General features: G+C 40.0%; 2 protein-coding genes across 3 annotated transcripts in view; one reads left to right on the top strand and one right to left on the bottom strand.

Moving 5' to 3' along the window:
* Nucleotides 1-8,277, top strand: part of SPDYA (speedy homolog A (Xenopus laevis)) — a 35,407-nt gene extending 27,130 nt beyond the window's left edge. Inside the window, exon 7 of one of the 2 annotated variants that reach the window (XM_021085896.1) lies at nt 8,172-8,277. In XM_021085896.1, coding sequence (XP_020941555.1) covers nt 8,172-8,260 — 89 coding nt within the window. In that variant the 3' untranslated portion in view covers nt 8,261-8,277. 2 annotated transcript variants of the gene reach the window in all.
* On the bottom strand, nt 5,849-22,698 carry TRMT61B (tRNA methyltransferase 61B). Its single transcript, XM_003481258.4, has 7 exons — nt 21,474-22,698; nt 16,719-16,821; nt 15,272-15,462; nt 11,240-11,331; nt 9,672-9,898; nt 8,646-8,723; nt 5,849-8,562 (listed from the first exon to the last, which is right to left on the bottom strand). Exons 1-7 carry the CDS (start codon nt 22,215-22,217, stop codon nt 8,519-8,521), a joined length of 1,479 nt encoding a protein of 492 aa, XP_003481306.2. The 5' UTR covers nt 22,218-22,698; the 3' UTR covers nt 5,849-8,518.

The following is a 23,477-nucleotide window of genomic DNA, read 5'->3' as shown; positions in this document are numbered from 1 at the left end:
GGTATCTGTTTTGTGATAGCTTACCTGAACTAAGAAATTTGAATGTGACTTTTATTAAATTGAAACCTAATATACCGTGAATTTCAAGTATTTTAAGAACCCAAACTATTTTCTTTGAAATGTTTATTTTATTCAAAATAAGTTTTAAGAAGAAAATAAATTTACTTGTAATCTCACCATCCAGCTTTATCAGTGATTAACTATTGTTTTTTTTCTATCCACTTTTTAAAATTGGGATAAAATTCACGTATAACTTTATATTAGCATAGGTTTGCAACATAATGACTTGGTATTTGTTGCAAAGGATTAACAAGTTAACATCCACCAGTACACATAGTTAAAGTATTTTCTTTGTAGAGATGAGAAATTTTAAGACACACTCTCTTCGCAACTGTCAAATATACAATATTGTTAACTACGGTCACCATGCTATACGTTATATCCCCAGAACTCACTTATTACTGGAAGTTTGTATTGTCCACTATCTTCGCCAATTCCCCGCTTCTCCCCAGCACCTCTGGCAGCCACCATTTTGACTTTTGACTTTTTTTATTTTTTTTTTAATTTTTTGAGGAACCTCCATGCTGTTTTCCACAGTGGCTGCATCCAGCACTGCACAGGGGTTCCCTTTTCTCCACGTCCTCACCAACACTGCTATTTCTTGTTAACAGCCATTCTAACAAGTGTGAGATGATTATCTCCTTGTGGTTTTGATTTGCATTTCCCTGCTTATTATGCATTATTGCATTTCCCTCTTCACTGTGTTGAACACCTTTCACTTATCTGTTGGCCATTTGTATGTCTTCTTTAGAAAAATGTCTATTCATTTCCTCTGCCTAATTTTCAAATTGAAGTATAGTTGATTTACAATGTCGAGTTAATTTCTGTTATATAGTAAAGTGATTCAGTTATACATATACTCTTTTCCATTATGATTTATCATAGGATATTGACTGTAGTTCCCTATCATTCTATTTACAACAGTTTGAATCTACTAACTCAAGCTCCCACTCCATTTCCTCTGCCCCCCACCACCTTTCCCCTTTGGCAACCACAAGTCTGTTCTCTATGTCTGAATCTGTTTCTATTTCCATTGTCCATTTTTTAATTGGATTTTTTTTCAGTTGAGTTGTAGGAGTTCTTTGTATATTTCGGTTATTAAACTCTTGTCAGATACATGATTTGAAAATATTTTCTCCCATTCTATAGGTTGTCTTTTCATTTTGTTGATGGTTTCCTATAGTATACAGAAGCTTTTTAGTTTGATGTAGTCTCACTGTTTATTTTTGCTTTTGTTGTCTTTGCTTTTGATGTGAAATCCAGAAAACAATTGCCAAAGACCAATGTTAAGGATCTTATCTTCTGTTTCTCTAAGGGTTTTATGGTTTCAGGTGTTACATTCAAGTCTTTCATCCATTTTGTCTATTTTGTCTTTTCAGGGCCACACCCATAGCTTATGGGGGTTCCCAGGCTGGGAATCAAATTGGAGCTGTAGTTGCCAGCTTACACCACAGCCACAGCAACGTGAGATCTGAGCCACGTCTGCTACTTACTACACTCAAGGCAACACCCAATCCTTAACCCACTGAGTGAGGCCAGGGATCAAACCTGTGTCCTCATGAAAGTTAGGCAGATTCATTTCCGCTGAGCCATTATGGGAACTCCTTTAATCCATTTTGAATTGATTTTTGTGTACGTGTAAGATAGTGATCCAATTTCATTCTTTTAAGTGTGGCTGTCCAGTTTTTCCAACTCCATTTATTGAAGGGATGCTCTTTCTCCAACTATATATTTTTGGCTGCTTTATCATAAATTAACCATGTATGTGTGGGTTTATTTCTGGGCTGTCTATTCTGTTTTGTTTTTTCTTTGTTTTGTTTTGTTTTTGTCTTTTTGCCTTTTCTTGAGCCGCTCCCTCGGCATATGGAGAGTCCCAGGCTAGGGGTCGAATCAGAGCCATAGCCGCTGGCCTATGCCAGAGCCACAGCAGCATGGGATCCGAGCTGTGTCTTCGACCCACACCACAGCCCATGGCAGCACTGGATCCGTAACCCACTGAGCAAGGCCAGGGATCGAACCCGCAACCTCATGGTTCCTAGTCGGATTTGTTAACCACTGAGCCACGACAGGAACTCCATAGGCTGTCTATTCTGTTCCACTGATTTTGTATTTTTTTATGCCAATACCATACTGTTTTGATGGTTAAAGATTTGTAATACTATATACTTTTCTATTTGTTTTCTCTTTTTAAAAAACAGAATCATACTATATTTCTGCTTGAGTTTTTTCACTTATCATAAAGTATTTCTGGAGTTCAACAGAATTTTTTCACTTATCATAAAGCATTTCTGTGGCACAACAGGATTGGCAGCATCTCTGGAGGGCTGAGAGGCAGGTTCAATCCCTGGCCTAGCACAGTGGATTAAGGATCCAGTATTGCTGCAACTGTAGCGTAGGACGCAACCGTGACTAGGAACTGATCCCTAGCCCCTGGCCCTGGAACTCTATATGCTGCAGGACAGCCAAAAAAAAAAAAAAAAAAAAAAAAAAAAAATATATATATATATATATATATATATATATATATAAAGCATTTCTTTATATATATATAAATATATATATATATATATATATATTAAGCATTTCTTTATGTCATTATTTAGTCTTTGAAAACCTGATTTTTAGGAGTTCCCGTCATGGTGCAGTGGTTAGCGAATCCGACTAGGAACCATGAGGTTGGGGGGTTCGATCCCTGGTCTTGCTCAGTGGGTTAACAATCCGGCGTTGCCGTGAGCTGTGGTGTAGGTTGCAGACGTGGCTCAGATCTTGCGTTGCTGTGGCTCTGGCGTAGGCTGGCAGCTACAGCTCCAATTCGACCCCTAGCCTGGGAACCTCCATATGCCGTGGGAGCGGCCCAAGAAATTGCAAAAAAAAAAAAGAAAACCTGATTTTTAGTTGTGACATGGTATAATACCATAATTTATTTGCATATGTCTTTTTTGTTGGGATTTAAGTGGTTTCGAACAATGATATATTAATTTGAAAATAATCACATGAACTGGAAATACTTTGTCAACCACACCCTAATTTTCATTTAAATTATAATTTAAATATAAATTCCTCTGACATTTCTCAATTTGAAACAGAATCAGAATAATATTCTACCAGCAGTGATCCTTTTTATTTTTTTTTTAATCTTTTTTTTTCTATTTTATTTTATTTTATTTTGGCCTTTTTAGGGCCACACCTACAGCATATGGAAATTCCCAGGCTAGTAGCCGAATCAGAGCTGTACCACTGGCCACAGCCACAGTCACAGCAACAGCAAGGCGGGATCCGAGCTACATCTGCAACCTACGCCACAGCTCATGGAAATGCCGGCTCCTTAACCCACTGAGCGAGGCCAGGGATTGAATCTGAGTCCTCATGGATACTAGTCAGATTCGTTTCCGCTGAGCCACGATGAGAACTCTCCTTTTTACTTCTTATAAAGCCTTTCCCCAGGTTTTCAACCATCTGAAGGTAGGACTGGCAGATTTCTTATGGTTCTCACTAATTCTATAATAACATCCGCATTATTTCAAAATTTTACATATTTATTTTTACCTCCTCCTTATGAGATTGGCAGTGGTTACTAAAGTTTTACTAAAAGAGAAACTAGATTCTTAAGACTGTTTAACATAGGGGTCACGCCTCACATTGTTCCATTCCGTGGCCGTAGTAACCACTAAGCAAATTTAACTGACAGTATAGTCTCTTGTAACACCCCCAAGCATTATTTTTATTTGTCCATTCATATTTGAAGGTTTACTAGATGTTTAAAATGTCCCATGCAATATGTTAAGCATTTTATATTCATAATATCACTTAATATTCACAGGTAGATACTATTATCTCCACTTTGCAGATAAGGAAATAGAGGCTTAGAAAGGTTAAATGATTTATCCAAGGTGATAGAGTGGCATTTGAACCCAGGTCTATCTCTACTACAGCCTGAATTCCTAACAAAAAGGCTCTATTGCTTCCTTTGATGAAATCCTGCTTTCGGTAGTGAAAATAAGCTGCCACAGAAGTCTTCCAGCAGTCTCCTAAGGACTAAGGAATTGGTGAAAGCATTAAGAATGAAGTCCCTGATGAAAGGCTGTATGGAGTGATCTGGGAGAGAATTCCAACCATAATCTGAACAAATATTTACAGAAAGCAGAACAGAAGCACTTATATTTTATTCAAACTAGCCCCTGTAGATATCAAGAGTAGTCACACTCTATGTTTAGGCTTTGATATTTCAGTGGGAAATCAGAAGTTCCCTGGTAGTCTTGTGGTTAAGGACACAGCATTGACACTGCTGTGGCTCTGGTTTGATACCTAGTCCAGGAACTTTCACATGCTGTGGGCACAGCCAAAGGACCTGGGGAGTAAGGGGCTCTGTCAGTCACATCAGAAAACAAGCAGATCTTTGAGGGATTTGAGATGAAAATCGGGCCACCTGATTTATGGGAGCTGTAAATGGAACTGTACTTTCATCCTGTCCCTGGATGAGAGCCCTGACACCCTGGTTTAGGATACGTAGGAAGAAACAAGTATTACTCATTCCTGTTTTGTTCTGAGTATTAACTCAAGGTTAAATGTAAAACCTATTGTTTCAGGATGACAAAGCGTAGTCAATACAAAGAAAAATTATTGATCATACATATGCTGGACCAGTAAACGTTTACATTCATTTTCCCTCAATAGGCTTAACAAGGGAGTGGGCTTAATTGGGGGATAGATGGCCTGTGTAAGGGTAACACGACACTATCAGGAACAATGATCAGTCTCTTACTGCCTCAGTAGCTTCTAATTCCCAGTAGTGGCCTCTGCCAGCAAAATTTTCTTTGTTCAGTCCATACCAGGTGGTTGAAGTCACCTAAGGTCTGTGGTTTCAGACAACTCAATTCACCATTCTCCAAGACAGATGCGAAGAGTTGACGCTCTCTTCCAGGCTTTTATGTTAAAATGCTCGCAATAGATGGTTATCAATGCTTCCATCCTTCTTTCACACACAAGCAACTTCTTGCTTTTAAAGTTAAAAAATGTTTTTCTACCTTAAAATTTTTTTCTCAAAACAATGTGTTCAACAAACAAGTTTTACATAAACATGTCTATGACATTTATTAAGGACAAAATAGTTAATTTTTGATAAGGGGGGATAGATGGGGGCATTCTTTATAAATCTACATGCATCACAATCACCAATCGTGTGCTAGGTACCTTTTAAGGTAGTCTCGTTTAACACCTAGCCTCCCCAAGAAATCCTGAAGTGGCACTATTACATTCATTTTACTGATGAAGAAACAAACTCAGAAAAGTCACAGTTGCAGAGTAAAACAACAGCAGCAATAAAAACAGCAAGATGGGAATCCAGTACTATCTGAATAGACCGCACATTTTTTTTGTTTGTTTTTTGCTTTTTAGGGCTGCACCCATGGTATGTGGAGGTTCTCAGGCTAGGGGTCTAATTGGAGTTACAGCTGCCGGCCTAGCCAAAGCCACAGCAACGCCAGATCCCAGCAACGTCTGTGACCTACACCACAGATCACAGCAACGCCGGATCCTTAACCACTGAGCAAGGCCAGGGATGGAACCCGCAACCTCATGGTTCCTGGTCGGATTTGTTCCCTCTGTGCCATCATGGGAACTCCAGACTGCACACTTTTATACTAACTAAATGACATTGTTTCTCTTTACCTTATGTTGTCATAAGCCTTATGACACATAGGCTAGTCCATCTGAAAGTATGTATTATCTGAGGACTCCTCAGATTTTAGAGTGAGGCCAAGGGAAAAAAGCAACGTATCAAACCTTAGTCTTGGGTCATGTAGTCAGGCATGAGACATTCCAACTGTTATATAATCTAAAATCAAATAATTTTTCCTTAAAAAGAAATCCTCTCTGAACTTTACTTTTGTTATTATCACTGTTTCAGTCATCCCAGTTTAAAATCCTTAATGAAGATATAATCAGGGCTTATCAATTAATGATGTGATAAGGGCAGTGCTAATGATATGATCAATGCAAAAGATTACAGAATTAATTCTGTAGGGTGAGAGACATGGTAAAGTCTTCTCTAAGGAAGTAAGTTATGAGCTGGGCATTGACTGAATCCTGTTTTGCCCAGAGAAACAAGGGAAAGGGCTTCTGAACAGTGGATGAAAGTTTGAATATATATAGCTTCACTCCCTCTCCATCCAATCAACCATCAGCTTGTCTGGTCCTTCCTTCACAATATTTTTTTACATCTGCCCCCTTTCCACACCTCCTTGTTGTATATTACTACCAATCACTTCATAGCTGTACACTATGTATTACTATGAAGTTTCTGATCTAATAGTTTTTCCCTTCCTTTAAATACTCAGATACCACCAACAGACTAACTTTTAAAAAATACCTCCTTTTACATGATCATGGAAACTTTCAGAAGTTCCCTACTGACTCTGACATATAAAGTTCAAACTCAAGGTCTTCCAGAAATCCACAAGCTATGTACTAAAATTTCCCCCTAGAACAACCAAGTCAACAGATGAAACAACATCTGATCCAGTGTAGACTCTGAGCCATTGTAAATTTTACTGACCATTTATTGAGTGAAAAAGTCAGGCTCTCTGGGAGTTCCCATGGTGGCACAATGGTAACGAACCTGACTAGCATCCATGAGGTTGTAGGTTTGATCCCTGGCTTTGATCAGTGGGTTAAGGATTCTGCATTGCTGTGGGCTGTGGTATAGGTTGCAGATGCGGCTCAGATCCCATGTTGCTGTGACTGTGGCATAGGCAGGCAGCAACAGCTCTGATTTAACCCCTAGCCTGGGAACTTCCATGTGCTGAGGGTGTGGTGTGGCCCTAAAAGACAAAAAAAAAAAAAAAAAAAAAAAAAAAGTCAGTGCCTCTGGAAGTTACTGGGAATACAGCTTTGACTCAATCACAGATCTCTTGGAGTTTATATTATGGTAAATGAGAGCCAGACATGAACATAGAAAGTTAACTTTAGAAGAAGGCATCTGTCCCACAAGCCAGATTGTAAACATGCTTAGTATTCAGTGGAGAGATGGATAAAGGGCTTAACCTGGACTTTGATAACTATATAAATAAATGTTTATTTGCCTATGTAGTTTGGTTTTCAACTCAGTATTAGAAATGGACACTGTTAGGTTTTATTCAATGCAACATCTACAAAGCACAGTGTACTGAACACAAACTTTTCTATGTGAAATAGGAGAAGGCACAACCTTTCTTTGCTCTGCAGCCAACCCCTTTTCCAGGGCCTGCATTCAAAAAAGATAAATGAAGGGCAGAATTTCACTAGCAGTTAAATAGAAGAAAGGGGAGTATTCCATGATGGAATTTTAAAATGTGAGAGCTTCTATATGTCTAGAAATGTCATGAAAATTTTAAAGCCATTATTGTTGTATGAGTGTTCAGATATTTTATAGGAATGGTACCAGAAGACTACCCTACTTATGATTCAATCAGTTTTAGTTTTATATTTGTGTGGTTATTTAATGTCTAGCTATGCTATAAGCTGTAAAAAGGCAGAGATTTTAGATGAAATTTTTCCACATAGTGAAAAATATGTACAGTGTTAGTTAGAATACATGTATTATTTTAAATACTCCTAGTCTAAGGGGTAAGTAGCATTTACCCTCCCAGGTACTACTACTTCAAAACTGTAAAACATCTATATTTAAATAATAACTATAAGCTTTTGTTAATCTGTAAAACATGGATAACCTTAAGGATGAGCTATACATATTAAATGAAAAGACATTATAAACTTCTTAAAACAATGTAAGGTAAATGTTAAACTGGTGCCTATGAATACTCATAAGCCCTAGTCCTATTTAATTCATATTTATAAAGTGTATCTTTCCAAACATTCAATTTCTATAACAATAGAATAATTCTGATGTTCTTTCAAATTGTTAAAATGAGGCTGAGAAGAATAAAAGATTCAAGAATTGTTACTTTTTTGTTATAATTTTTAAGACAGTTATATCATTCTTATCAATTTTCTCCCTATTATTTACTATAACCCAGATTTGTTATTTTTTAAGATACATACAAGCCATTAAAATATGTATTTAAAATACACAGGTACATAAAATTTATCTTAAAGTGCATATTTTATTTTGGTAGCCAATGACCATCAATCAAACAAAGAAAAGAAAACTAATTTCATGAAGAAAGACAAATCTATGGAGTGGTTTACAGGAAGTGAAGAATGAGATGGCTCAACTAAACCAACTTGGAATCATTAACTACAAAATGTCTAACTGCAAGACAAGTGTCAAAATGGGACATTTAAGGAGTTTTGAAATGTTACACATCTTTCTTGAGCTTTTGTTACTTTTTCAAGATTACATGTAAAAGTTACACAAATCATAGTAATAGCTAAAAATACCAACCTACAAAAGTAGTGATTTGTAATATAAAGTTTTATTTTAATATATATCTGTCTTCAAATCAGTTGTCATCTGAGGTACTCAGTTAAGTTGTGGTTTGCACTTCCTCAACTTGACAAGAAAGGCTAGTTTAAGGAGAGAAAAAAGTAAGGTCATTACAATAATGGGAGAAAACACCATATAATACAGCCTGAAAAACATTACTCACCCGTATGACCAGTTTGCCAGTGTATAGGTCTAGCAATATAGGGAAATGATCCATAGGGAAAATCACAAGGTGATTCTTCTGTTATAGAACAAAATATGTGTTGTAAGCTACATAAAATATTTTATAGTTTGTTCACAACACTGTTAAAAAAAATTACTGTGAGAAGTTTTTTTCTTTCAGACTTTTTTTAAGTACTTATTTTGGAGCTACTCTGAAAGTTATCTTACAGAAACTTGATTAAGGATTACATGATAAACTTCTGTATGCTTTTATGGTCAAACGGATAAACCCATATCATAAGTCAATGAATGTCTGAATGCCTAAATAATGTGTACATACAACAAGGACCTAAACTTAGTTCTTTGAAAAGTTCCCCCAGCATCTTAGAAGCTGCTTTTTGGAATATTAGCTATTTACATGTCACATCCTATTAAAATTCTTTCCATTCAGTGATAATCACTGATCTAAATTTAAAACATTCTTTAGGAGTTCCTGTCATGGTTCCTGTCAGGAACCATGAGGTTGTGGGTTCGACCCCTGCCCTTGCTCAGTGGGTTAAGGATCCGGCGTTGCCGTGAGCTGTGGTGTAGGTTGCAGACGTGGCTCAGATCCCAAGTTGCTGTGGCTGTGGCATAGCCCAGTGGCTATAGCTCCGATTAGACTCCTAGCCTGGGAACCTCCATAATGCCGCGGGAGCAGCTCAAGAAAAGGCAAAAAGACAAAAAAAAAAAAAAAATTCTTTAGTATATTTAAAGTATTTCATAAGCCAACCCCCTTGTCACAAGTAAAATACGTATATTATAAAAAGTTTAATTCTTCAAAGCTATCAGTTTTACATAAAAGGCAGGAAAAGTCATTGTTCTGCCTCCTAGAGATTTTAACAGAATAAATAACCACATTTCAATTTCCATAGGAAAAAATAATAAATCCCTGAGAAATATTTTTATAACATATTGTCAATATGCTCAGGAATGTATCCTCCATTCATTATTGCAGACACAAGCATAAAATAAAACTGAAGCTCACCGTGATCATCCTCTTGAAACATCTCACCTTCAATTCTAATTTTCTTTTGAGAATGTGATTGTAAATCTGTGTTGATTTTAGGTTCCACTTTTTGAGCTAAAAGTCCATTTTTCTGTTTTGCAAGGCAAACCAACCAATCTCTGACAATAACTTCGCTTATCTTTTCACATGAAAGGGCAAGTTCACATACACGAATTCCATCTAAAAGTTCAATAACCTGTGTGATGCTTTCAGAAAAGTGAAAAATGTACTTTAAATGTCTACTAAAACAATAACTTTATATTTTAAGTTCACTATACCTCTCATCTCAATTTAAATGCTATACTGAAATCAAGAGGGCAAAAAAAGTAAAAACGCAAGTTAGGGCACATAAGAATCAATTTCACAGAATACTAAATAAAAAAAATACAGAGACTATAACTTAACATCAGTGTTCACATTACACTGTTAAAAACTTTTCTCCTGGAGTTTCCCGTTGTGGCTCAGTGGTTAACAAATCCGACTAGGAACCATGAGGTTGCAGGTTGCAGGCCTTGCTCAGTGGGTTAAGGATCCGGCGTTGCCGTGAGCTGTGGTGTAGGTTGCAGACGCGGCTCGGATCCCATGTTGCTGTACCTGTGGCGTAGGCCGGCGGCTATAGCTCGAATTAGATCCCTAGCCTGGGAACCTCCATATGTCATGGGAGTGGCCCTCAAAAAGGCAAAAAGACAAAAAAAACACTTTTCTTCTAGGAGTTTCTGTTGTGGCGCAGTGGTTAACAAATCCGACTAGGAATCATGAGGTTTCGGGTTCCATCCCTGGCCTCCCTCAGTGGGTTAAGGTTCCGGCATTGCCGTGAGCTGTGGTGTAGGTTGCAGACTCGGCTTGGATCTGGCATTGCTGCGGCTGTGGCCTAGGCCGGCAGCAACAGCTCCGACTGGACCCCTAGCCTGGGAACCTCCATGTGCTGCAGGTGCGGCCCTATAAAGACAAAAGACAAAAAAAAAACAAAACAACTTTTCTTCTAAATTGTCAGAAGAGGAGTTCCCATCATGGCACATCAGAAGCAAATCTGACTAGGAACCATGAGGTTGTGCGTTTGATCCCTGGCCTCACTCAGCGGGTTAAGGATCAGGCATTGCCATGAGCTGTGCTGCAGGTCGCAGACAAAGCTCAAATCTCGCTTTGCTGTGGCTGTGGCACAGGCCAGCAGCTATAACTCAATTCGACCCCTGGCCTGGGACCCTCCACATGCCACTAGTGCAGCCCCAAAAAGCAAAAAATAAATAAGTTGTCAGAAGAAATATCTATCTTCTATTACCATTTATGTAAAGTATGATTTAAACAGTAATACAACTGAATTTGGGACATATGCTGTTTCATAACATTTTTTTTCCACAAGATAACATATACACCTAACTCAGTTACAAAATGAACATTTTAGCCTAGTACTTAAAAGTCTATTTAAAGTAACATTACAAAGAAGAACATCCATGTAACTCACTTACAAAATGAACATTTTAGCCTAGTACTTAAAAGTCTATTTAAAGTAAAAAAACATTACAAAGAAGAACAGCCATGTTACTCACTTTGCTAGATAGACAGCACATATACCACCCTGTTTAAGATTTGGGTATAAAATAGGCAAAGCAACTTGAGGATTCAGCATATCCAAAGCTACCTGCAGTAGGGAAAAGAGAATCAGACTGAGTTTTGTTTAAATCATGTGTTTTTTCTTATTGTGCTGAAATGATACACTTTGGGAAAACAATTACTCAAAGTATTTCATTTTTAAAAATACAGTACTAATGATTGACATTTTACTCCCTTCAAAAAGGCATATTTATTATTATACAATTTGTCATAGTACTGGACTACATAAAAATCATAATGGCATGTCTTACAATTAGCAATATTGATAATATAGCAATCTTTAGCTGTATTTTATACACACATATATATATACATACACATATACACACACAGGGGTGACCCCTGAACAACTGCACGGCCCACTTACAGACAGATTTTTTCAAATAGTAAACACTATAGTACTACACGATCTGTGGGTGGCTGAATCCAAAGAACTTCGCATACACTGGAAACATGGATAGGGCTATACTCAGGTCTTTGACTGCATGTAAGGTTGATGCCCCTAAACCCCATATTATTCAAAGGTCAACTGTATATACAAAGTTTCAACACTTTAGATCAGTTTTTGGCAACAGAAATTCACATTAGCTCAAATATATATTTTTATGTCCAAAAGACAAATTCTGAATATTAATTTCAGAGATTCTAAAATGCAGGAATCATGTTCCTTATTTTCACTCACCTGCAGAATACAGGGCTTTACTCACAAAAGATGTCAAATGAATATAATGAGTAAGCGAAATTTTCAAAAAAAAAAAGTCACTGAAAACAAATGGTCAAAATAGAAAACAAAGATACTTACTGGTAGACAACTCCAGAAATCTAATCTAGTTGGCACATCATTATATTTACTAAATGAGATATTATTCTGTTTACATTTAAAAAAAAACAGTAATAAGGGGTTATCATTCATTATTAATTCATCAAATATTTATTGAGCACCCTCCATGTGCCAAGTATTTTGCTAAGTGGTAAAAATGTAATGGGAGCTTACAGTTTGTTCCATAGGAACTTATAGCCTAACTAAGGGATAGATATTAAACAAAAAATCTACTATGTGATTCAGAGGGTAATAAGTGACCTGAAGAACTGCAAGATGATAGAGGAGAATATGAAGGACAGAGTGACAGAGCAGGGAAAGAAGGGCTATATTATACACAGGCTGGTCAGTGAAGAGACCTGAGGAAAATGATTGTGCTTACCCTGTGGGAATGTAGGGGGGGAAGTGTGCTCCAGATGGAGAGAACAGCAAATACAAATGTTCTGAGGCTGTAGGATACTTGGTGGGTCTGAGAAGGCAAGGCCACTGTCGCTGCAGTGTAGACAAAAGGGGGAGAATGGTGAGAGATGAGTTCTTAGATGGTGGGGATGTGGGTGGAATGGGGGAGGGACAGATTAAGTAGAATCTTACAGGCTCCAGCTTTACACAAGAAGAGAGAAGCTACTGGAGAGTTTTAGACGTGATCTGACTTTTCAAAATGGCAAATTTTATGTTAGTTTATTACACACAAGAAAGTTTAAAATTCATTACCCTCTGAATTTCCATGCACCCCCCCAAAGGCTTTTCTATTTATAGATTTAAAATTTAAGGCCCAGGAACTTCCATGTGCTGCAGATGCAGCCAAAACACTCATCAGTAGTTCCCCATTATCTACAAGATAATGTCCATGATGCCCCAGCTTGACATGCATACAAGAGTTCATTATCTAGTCCCTCAGGACTTACAGCTTCTTCGCTGCATTAGACCCAATTCTACAGTCATGATGTTTCATGCTTTTGCGTCTTTCTGGTAAACGTTTGTATGTTTATCTTTTAAATTGAAAGTTCCTTTAAACATAGAATTCATTTTTGTCTTAGCATAGTACATGGCACATGGCGGGTCTCTAATAAATGTTTGTTGAATTAGGAAAGTGGTTCGAGGAGTTCCTGTTGTGGCTAAGTGGTAATGAACATGACTAGTGTCCATGAGGATGCAGGTTTGATCCCTGGCCCCGTGGGTTAAGGGATCTGGCCTTGCCGTGATTGCATTGCTGGGTCTGTGGTGCAGGCCAGCAGCTGTAGCTCCAATTCAACACCTAGTCTGGGAACTTCCATATGCAGCCTTAAAAAGAAAAGAAAAAAGTATATATATGTATAACTAGGTCACTTTGCTGGGCAGAAATTAGCATAACACTGAAAATCAACTATACTTTAGAAATAAATAAGGAAAATTCTTCCTGATCTAGTTTAACTTAATTCTATAAGTAATTTATTTATGAACACCAACTATAATTCTTTGCCCCAATAGTATGTGACTTCCCAGCAGCTGAGAGTTCTTCTCCTTCCATATTCTCTCATATTGAGTATTTATCTGGCACTATGATTCAAGAGAGATTCAACTGAATAAATCTACTAAGGCATATTCTTCCCTGTAGATCAGGGATGGATGGCTCAGCGTGTTTCTACCAAGTTATAACAATATTGTTAAAATCCTTGGTGGTGTTTCATACTCATCAAGCAAAATTCTGATGACCAATGACCCTCCCAGCGACCTGTGACATTCCTATGGATGGCCTACACAGAGCAAGTCCTCTTTCTGCCTTCACTGAGCTATAATACTCAAGCCAAACAGGGTGAGGAAAAACCCCAAAAAACTGTGGTCCTTGTGTCTAGGAAGCTGTGCCACTGTAACTGCTGGTTTCAGTTATATTAGAGATAGGACCCAGTTCTGATGAAAATCACTTCCTTGAACTTTACTTCATTTCTCACCTAGTTTCCCTTACCTTCCTAAAACAACCTAACCCTCCAACAGCCAATTAAGAAGAGCGAAAAAGACTCCTTACCCAGACCTCAGTCCATAGCGTCAAGCTATGAACTGATAAACTGCATGATCAAGGAAATGGAAACTCTGAAGTCAACTAATGTCTGTGTCCCACATCTCCGCCATCACTAGTCACAGCTTAAAGTGGCATCCCCGGGTCATCTATCCTGTATCTTCAAACTACTCTTCTTCTCCTCCCCTAACTCAACTTCTCACTGTTCCACTTCCTTACAAATCCCTCCACTCTCTGGAGCTTTGCTCACAATAAATATGCCTCTATCCTCAACATCTTTTTTTTTTTTGTCTGGCTGCACCTGCAATATATGGGAGTTCCTGGGCCAGGGACTGAATCTGAGATGCAGCTGCAAACTATGCCCTAGCTAAGGCAATGCTGAATCCTTAACCAACTGTGCCACAGTGGGAATCTTCTGGGGATCAAACCCACACCTCAGCACCTGAGCTGCCACAGAGACAGCACCAGATCCTTAACCCGCTGCGCCACAGGGAATCTCCTATCCTCAACATTTTTAATTAACACTCTTCTACCAACTATCTAAAGATGCCTCTCATCTCTTCCCTCAAAAATGGAGGCTATGGGAGTTCCCTTCATGGCTCAGTGGTTAACGAATCCGACTAGGATCCATGGGGAGGCAGGTTCCATCCCCGGCCTCACTCAGTGGGTTAAGGATTGGCATTGCCGTGAGCTGTGGTGTAGGTTGCAGATGCAGCTTGGATCCTGAATTGCTGTGGCTGTGGTGTAGACTGGCAGCTACAGCTCTGATGTGGGAGTACCCCTAGCTTGGGAACTTCCATATGCTGCAGGTGCAAAATCTCACCACATGCAGTCAGGTGTTGTGCTCAGTATGTTCCCACTGCTGATTCCAAATTATTATTCCTTTATCCTAGAAATGTTGAAGTCTGTGATGCTTAACTAGTCCTCCTAGTATTTCATCATTACCCCACATTTATTAACAGCTTTGGACCTAATTCAGTATATATCTCTGCTCTAAATCCCACCATATTAAAGGAAAACATTCCTCCCACTCCTAGAAACAGAAATCGGGCAAATAACGAAGAAAGGCCCTTTTCCATACAATAGAAGTATGGTCCTTGTTTTCTTTGCACTCAGTATTAGGTAATATCATAGGACCCACTTTAGAAAACTTACCGCATCAAATGTTAAAGACTGTATATCTTCAGCTGCTCCTGAAATATCCTTATGAATAAAATCCACGTTGTCTGGCCACTCTTCTACATGACTCATTTTCCATGAATCACGCCAGTGTTTGTAATTCTTCTTAGCCAGTTCATGGTGGTCTTTTCGTATTTCAAAACTTATGACTCGTCCTTGCAATCCAACTTAATTTGTTAACGAGTTATGATGATATATGTTATTAATCCATTTATAAAGAATGCCAAAGTTTTACTTTGCAACAATATTACACAGATGTGAAAAAAATAATTCAAATAGTTCCAGGTTACAAAAGTCTCTATCCTATCCCAGATCCCCAATCAATCTTCCTCTTCAGAGGCAACCAGATCACCAGTTCTCTACCCTTCCCCAGATGGTGCCTATACAAGTGTGCAAATATCTCTTTCTTGTTGCCCTTAATCTATGTTGTGACCTATTTATTATATACTGTCCTGTACCTTCCTTCTTATTTACTGATGCCATTTCAGTGATTAATGATCAACTGCATTTTTTTCCCCTTTTGTGGCCACCTCACAGCCTATGGAATTCCCAGGCCAGGGATCAGATCCGAGCTGCAGTTGCCACCTAAGCCGCAACTGCAGCAATACTGGATCCTTAACCCAGGCTGGGGAATGAACCCGAATCCCAGCGGTCCCAAGATGCATCCGATCCTGTTGCGCCACAGCGGGAACTCCATTTTTCAAACAGCTATTATGTTCTATTGTATGGCTATGCCGTGGTTTATTTAACCAGTTCCCTACTGATGAACATTTAGCTTGTTTCTAGTCTTGGGCTACTACAAACAATATTCCAATGAAAATTATTTTGCCTAAGTCTTTATATACATGAGTCAGTATATCTACAGGAAAAAGTTCTAAAAATGAATTACTGGCTCAAGGGTATGTGGATTTTCTATTCCTCAAAATTATTGCCAAATTGTCCTCAAGAAAAAAAAGATACCACATGATATCACTTATATGTGGCTCTAAAATATGACACAAAGAAACTTATTTACAAAACAGAAACAAATTCGCAAACATAGAAAACAAACTTATGGTTACCAAAGGAGGAGGGGAAGGATAAACTAAGAGTTTAGGGTTAGCAAACACAACTCACTATATATAAAATAGATAAATAACGAGGTTCTACTGGATAGCACAGGGAACTGTATTCAATATCTTGTAATAAGCCATAACTGAAAAGAATATGATAAAAAAACATAACAGAAGGAGCAACAGAAAGCAAAGAATAAATGACAAAATGGAAAGAAAAATAGTTGCCTACATTTGATTTCAAGGAGAATGCTCTCTATCACAAAGTTAAGGGAATATTTCTAAAACATACGTCTCTATTTAGCTTTGTTACTATGAACAGATTGAATGTTTTGTCATCTAAATTCAGCTCCTTTATCCCAATCTCTTACCTGCTTTGGATAGAAATAAACTCATTCCACCAGAGCCCGAGCCAGCTTCCAAAACAGTATCACCTGGGTGGATATTCATCATCAACAGTATCATATTCATATCCTACAATCAAAAAAAAAAAAACAGCATGGGTGACTCTGTGACCAATAAATATGTACTAAGCACCTACTCCTATAAACACTCTATTGGACTTGAGAAAAAGAATAAGAAAGAAAAGGATTAAACTCTGTCCCTGATTACCAAGAGTTTATGTTTTACTGGATGAAATAAGAGATTTAATAATCAATTAGCAGGAGATCCCACTGTGGTGCAGTTAGTTAAGAATACTATTGCAGGAGTTCCCGTCATGGCTCAGTGGTTAACAAACCCAACTAGCATCATGAGGATGCAGGTTCGATCCCTGGCCTCACTCAGTGGGTTAAGGATCTGGCATTGCCATGAGCTGTGGTGTAGGCTGCAGACACAGCTTGGATCCCGAGTTGCTGTGGCTCTGGCATAGGCTAGCGGCTACAGCTCCAACTGGATCCCTAGCCTGGGAACCTCCATATGCTGCAGGTGCAGCCCTGAAATGACAAAAAGAAAAAAAAAAAAAAAAAAAAAAGAATACTACTGCAGGAGTTCCCATTGTGACTATAACATCCTGACCAGTATCCACGAGGATGTGGGTTCGATCCCTGGCTCTACTCAGTAGGATAAGGATCCAATTTGTCATGAATTGTGGCATAGGTTGCAGATGCAACTCAGATGTGGCGTTGCTATGGCTGTGGTGTAAGTCAGCAACTGCAGCTCCAATTCGACCCCTAGCCTGGGAACTTCCATGTGGCGCACATGTGGCCCTGAAGAGAAGAGAAGAGAAGAGAGGAGAAGAGAAAAGAATAGAATCCAACTGCAGTGGCCCAGGTTGCTGCAGAGGCCTGGGATCAACCCCCAGCCCTGCATAGTAGGTTAAGGATCTGGCATTGCCATATAGCTCTGGCATAGGTTGAAGCTGTAGCTAAGATTCGATCCTTCTGTAAGCCACGAGTGCACCCCCCCAAAAATAAATAGATAAAAATAATCAACTTAGCAAATACAGCAGCTCATCAGTATAATACTGAAATTACAGACAATGAGTAAAAACAGGAGTTTGGAGAAAGGAAAAATCAGCAGACTGACCTAGCTTAAGAACATAGAATGGAGAGTTTGGGGAAACAGATCCAAGGGAGAAAGAGCTTTAAACAAAACAGAAGTAGAATAAACAGTTTGCCCATCCCAGGAGGAGCGATGAGAGATGTGAATCCAGGCTAAAGCATTTGAACCTAACCTAGTAAGTAACCGGGGCATGTCACTAAGGTAACAGGGTTGTCATTTTATAAAGATTGAGCTGTCAGAGGAATACAAGATGTACAAGAATAGAGGAAAATTTGAGGCAGAAATATCAGTTGGAAGTTATTATGTAACCGCTTCAACCTCCTCAGGAAGTGATGAACATCTCATTTAGAATTAGGACACCAAAATAGACAGGAGGACCCGTTTGTCAAACTTTATAACTAGAGTATTGTTAAGAGGGATATCATGGATGACAGTAATAATAAGTGTTTATTGAAACTTTACCACGTGCCAGGTGTCTGCTAATTATGCAAACTGCTTTCAAACATTTCTTTAATTAGAATCATAATATGAGAAAAGTATCATCATCTCCATCCTAAGGATGAGAAATCAAAGAGGTTAAGTAATTTGTCCAAAGTCACACAGCCAGGAATTAAGTGGGCAAGTTAGGAGTAGAATGGACATTGAACACAGTTGGCTGTTACACTACACCAAATGTTATATAGAGAGAAAATTTTAAATGTTACCATTTATTTCAAAGTTCCCCCTAGAGCAAACCTTTCAAAGTTGCTAATAAGCAGCACATTTAGTAAGTCTTTATTCTTTTTCCATCTCTGAGAAAAGCTGCTGTGAAAACTGTAAAAGAAATAGGAGGGTTTCTAGGATTCTCTGTCAAGTCACAACAAAATTGTGTATTAAATATAAATTTGCAGAGAAAACTTTAATTTGAAAAGATACATGCACCTCAGTATTCACTGCAGCACATTTACAGTAGTCAAGACATGGACTTCCATCGTGGCTCGGCAGAAAACATGTCTGACAGGTATCCATGAGGACACAGGTTCGATCCCTGGCCTCGCTCAGTGGGTTAAGGATCTGGTGTTGCCGTGAGCTATGGTGTAGGTTGCAGACACAGCTTGGATCTGGTGTGGCTGTGGCTGTGGCTGTGGCTGGCAGCTATAGCTCCAATGGGACCCAAAGCCTGAGAACCTCTATATGCCACAGGTGTGGCCCTTAAAAGACAAAACAAACAAACAAACGAAAACATACCAATAGCCAAGACATGGAAGTAACCTAAATGTCCATCAACAGAGGAATAGGGAGTTCCCATCGTGGCGCAGTGGTTAATGAATCCGACTAGGAACCATGAGGTTGCGGGTTCGGTCCCTGCCCTTGCTCAGTGGGTTAACCATCCGGCGTTGCCATGAGCTGTGGTGTAGGTCGCAGACGCGGCTCGGATCCTGCGTTGCTGTGGCTCTGGCGTAGGCTGGCGGCTACAGCTCTGATTAGACCCCTAGCCTGGGAACCTCCATATGCCGCGGGAGTGGCCCAAGAAATGACAAAAAAAAAAAGAAAAAAAACAACAACAACAAAAACAAAAAAAACAGAGGAATAGATAAGAAATGCTACAGATATACAAATGGAATATTACTCAGTCATTAAAAAAGAATGAAATAATGCCATTTGCAGCAACATCATGTGATATCACCTATAAGTGGAATCTAAAAAAAGAGAATACAAATGAACAAATAAGACTTACAAACTTTGAAAAACTTACGGTTACCAAAGGGGACAGGCAGAGGGAGTAGAAGGGGTGGACCAGGGGTTTGGGACTGGCATATGAACACTACATATATGGAATGACTGGCCAATATGGACAAGCCATATAGCACAGCAAACTGTACCCAATATTCTGTGACAATCTATATGGGAAAAGAAAAGAATCTGAAAGACAATGGATATGTATATATGTACGATCGAGTCACTTTGGTATACTGCAGAAATTATCACAACCTTGTAAATCAACTATACTCCAATAAAACTTTAAAAATAAATAAATAAATATAGGTTTGGATGCATAAGAAACTATTTAACAGGTACAGTTGTCTAATTAAAAGCCAAAGTGGGGAGTTCCCATTATGGCTCAGCATAAACAAATCCAACTAGTATCCATGAGGACTCAGGTTCGATACCTGGCCCTGCTCAGTGGTTGGAGCATCCGGCATTGCAGTGAGCTGTGATGCAGGTCATAGACTTGGCTTGGATCTTGCTTGGATCTTGTGTTGCCATGGCTGTGGTGTAGGCCAGCAGCTATAGCTCCAATTTGACCCCTAGCCTGGGAACCTCCATGTGCCTTGGGTGTGGCCCTAAAAACCAAAGCGAAAATGTATTTTCTGAAATGATGGACTAAGGCTTGAACCAAAAATGATACACAGACACATAATTTTCAAGGTATACTAGTCAAAAGCTTTCATTGGCATATGCTAGGTCTTTCAGACAAACATCTCCTCGCCTGTGAACCAGGCCCATGGGATTAGAGACAGGAGGGGCCACAGACAACTTCACACAGCAGCAGGAAGTAGCTTGGGTAGTTATTTCAATAAAATGCCCTAGAGAAGGCAGTTCTATTTCCTTGGTTATTTTCATATAAGATATAGAAACTTAGAGTAATGAAATAAAATTTTTTTAAAAACAAAACATTTTAGCACACCTTAACTTTTGCTTCCTGCTATTCAGGTTACCTAGTCTCTCTCTCTTTTTTTTTTCTTTGCTTTTTTTTAGGGTCACACCCATGGCATATGGAAGTTCCCAGGCTAGGGGCCAAATGGGAGCTACAGCTGCTGGCCTACACCACAGGTCACACCAACTATGGATCCTTAACCCACTGAGTGAGGCCAGGTATTGAACCTGCATCCTCATGAATATCTAGTCAGATTCATTTATGCCGAGCCATAACGGAAACTCCCGTGATTTTTTTTTTTGTTTGTTTGTTTTTGGCCACAGCCCACAGCCTGTGCAAGTTCCCAGGCCAGGGATCAAACCTGTGCCACAGCAGTGACCCAAGCCACAGCAGTAACGATGCCAGATCCTCAGCCCAATGCACCACCAGAGAACTCCACCATTGTGATATTTTAACCATCATATTTAATAAGGCATGTTATTAGAGGTATATTTCATCAACAATAGCTATATTACCATGCTTTTCCCTTTAGAAAAAAAGTTTTGATGTCCCCTGGTGACCTAGCTGTTAAGGACTTGGCATTGTCACTGCTGTTACAATAAAGTATACGTTTAAAAAAAATCACAACGGTACTAAAAAAATGTCCCCAAGAATTCAATATACTCTTGAATGCTGAACTTGCAAACTAAGAATTACAGGGAACAAATATACATACTTATGTGCCTACTGAGTCCACATCACACTGTGGTAAGTCACTGCACAGATCAGAGCATCAAGGCTCCCAGATTAAAATTAAAATCTGGCGTTTCTTCCTAAAATTAGCAAACATAAGATATGTAAAAGTCATAGCCATTGGTTTAAAAAAAGGTGAGAACAATAAAAACATGAAACGTTCTGAGATGTGCTTTAAGTACATTGATCAGGTCTGTACTATATCGATTTGCTCTTTCTGGAACCAATATGCACCTGACTCCCATTGCATTACCTTTGGATATGTGATAGCAGGCCCTCTTTGCATCAGTAATACATAGTCCTCCAGTGTCGGCCTCCTCAGCATGAAGTGCTTACCAGCAGAACTCCTCAGTATCTGGCCGGGGAACTTCCCCACGATCTCCCTGAATGGGACTGTCCCCCAGCTACTATTTAAGTGTCCGGCGTTACTCAGCCTAAATAATTTTTTAAATTGTGTTTCTCTCTTTCTAGTCTCAGCTAAAATCAGCTCCCCAGTCCGAAAAGGCACCTCTCTGGAAGTTGACCAGGAAGAGGAGATGTGAGGTTCTTCGTCCTCGGTGGCAGACTGGGCCAAGGAGGGACCGGGCTGGCCTTCGTCTCCACTCGAGCACTCCCGCTCTTGAGGAACTGACTCCTCTCGCGGCGTCGGGGGTTTCAATCTTTCCAGTGAGGAAAGACATTTGGTCCCAAGTCCCCGGACGCGTGGGAGAGATGGAGACGACTCTGCGTCTGGGGCTTTCCTCTGTGCCTCCTCGTGCTCTCCCTCTTCATTTTGCGCGTCTCTAGGCGAGGATTCGCAACCCAGTAACCGGGCTCTGTCGAAGGGACCTTGCCTAAGGCGGCGCAGGAATCGACAGGTCCCGAGCCCCGGCCACCTCCCGAAGCGCCGCAGCCCTAGCAGAACCTGCCCCAGCTGCCTAGCTGACAGCATGACCACCCGCGCAGGCGCAGTCGCAGACGAATGACGTAGGGCCAGGCGAGGCGTTGCGCGTAGCATTGACGCACCAGCTCGGGGCTGGGCAGCATTTCGCGGGAAGAGCTGTGCTGCAGCGCCTTCGTCCGAAGGGGGGCCGCGACAGAGTTGGCAACCCGGAGCGGAGAGGTCCTGTAGAGTTAATGTCCCGTGTAGGGGTACAGTTTCCTCTTCGGAATGTGTGCAGAGTAAACAATTGACCGCTGACACATCTCCACCGCCTCGTCTGGGGACAAGAGGATTAAAAAAGACACAGCCTGTCAAAGCGCTGTCTAAGCTGAAGTCCTGTACCGGGGTTAACTTCCTAGTAATCAGGAACTGGAAGGTCACTGGGTCGCACCCCCCACCCCCCCGCGAGATGTATAAGTAAAACTGGCCCGGAGATGTGTTTGACAGATTACACTGGGACGTGCCGCCCACTAACCAGTGTTCCTTTCCCAGTTGAAGGGGTCCTTTCTCCCCCCGTCCCAGCAAGTCCCTTCTGACTGGACCCTGACCACCTGCATGCCCTCCCCAGGCTCAGAGAGTCAGCGACCCTCAATTAATGTAACTATTCACTGTGTGCTCATGTAACAGAATTGTTTTTAATAATTAAAGTATAGTACTTAGTTAACCAAGTGTTTTACCCTCCCCAAAGCTAAGTAAAGTATATTTATTTATTTATTTATTTATGTCTTTTCTAGGGCCGCTCCTGCGGCATATGGAGATTCCCAGGCAAGGGTCTAATCGGAGTTGTAGCCGCTGGCCTACGCCACAGCCACAGCAACAGCAACACAAGATCCGAGCTGCGTCTGCAACCTACACCACAGCTCACGGCAATGACAGATCCTTAACCCAATGAGCGAGGCCAGGGATCGAACCCTCAACCTCATGGTTCCTAGTCGGATTCCCTAACCACTTAGCCACGACGGGAACTCCGTAAAGTATCTTTAAAATGGGAAAAGGCTGTTGCTAAAACAGTAGCAGGATAGGGGGATGTTACAGGCTGCATTTCATCCCTCCCCCAAGTTCATGTGCTGAAATTCTAACCTTGGAGATGAGGACTTCAAATAGGTAATTAAATTAAAAAGAGGTCACTGGAATGGGCCATAATCCGATATGACTGCTGTCCTTATAAGAAGAGATTAGGACGCAGAGGAAAGACCATGTGAAGACACAGGCAGAAGATGGCCATCTACAAGCCAGGAAGAGAAGCCTCAGAAAGAACCAACATCTTGATGTTGGACTTCTAGCTGCCAGAACTGTGAGAAAATAAATTCTGTTGTTTAAGCCAAAAAAAAAAAG

The sequence above is a fragment of the Sus scrofa genome, chromosome 3 (genome assembly GCF_000003025.6).
Source record: "Sus scrofa isolate TJ Tabasco breed Duroc chromosome 3, Sscrofa11.1, whole genome shotgun sequence".
NCBI classification, from domain to species: domain Eukaryota; kingdom Metazoa; phylum Chordata; class Mammalia; order Artiodactyla; family Suidae; genus Sus; species Sus scrofa.
This window is presented reverse-complemented; position numbering and strand designations above follow the sequence as displayed.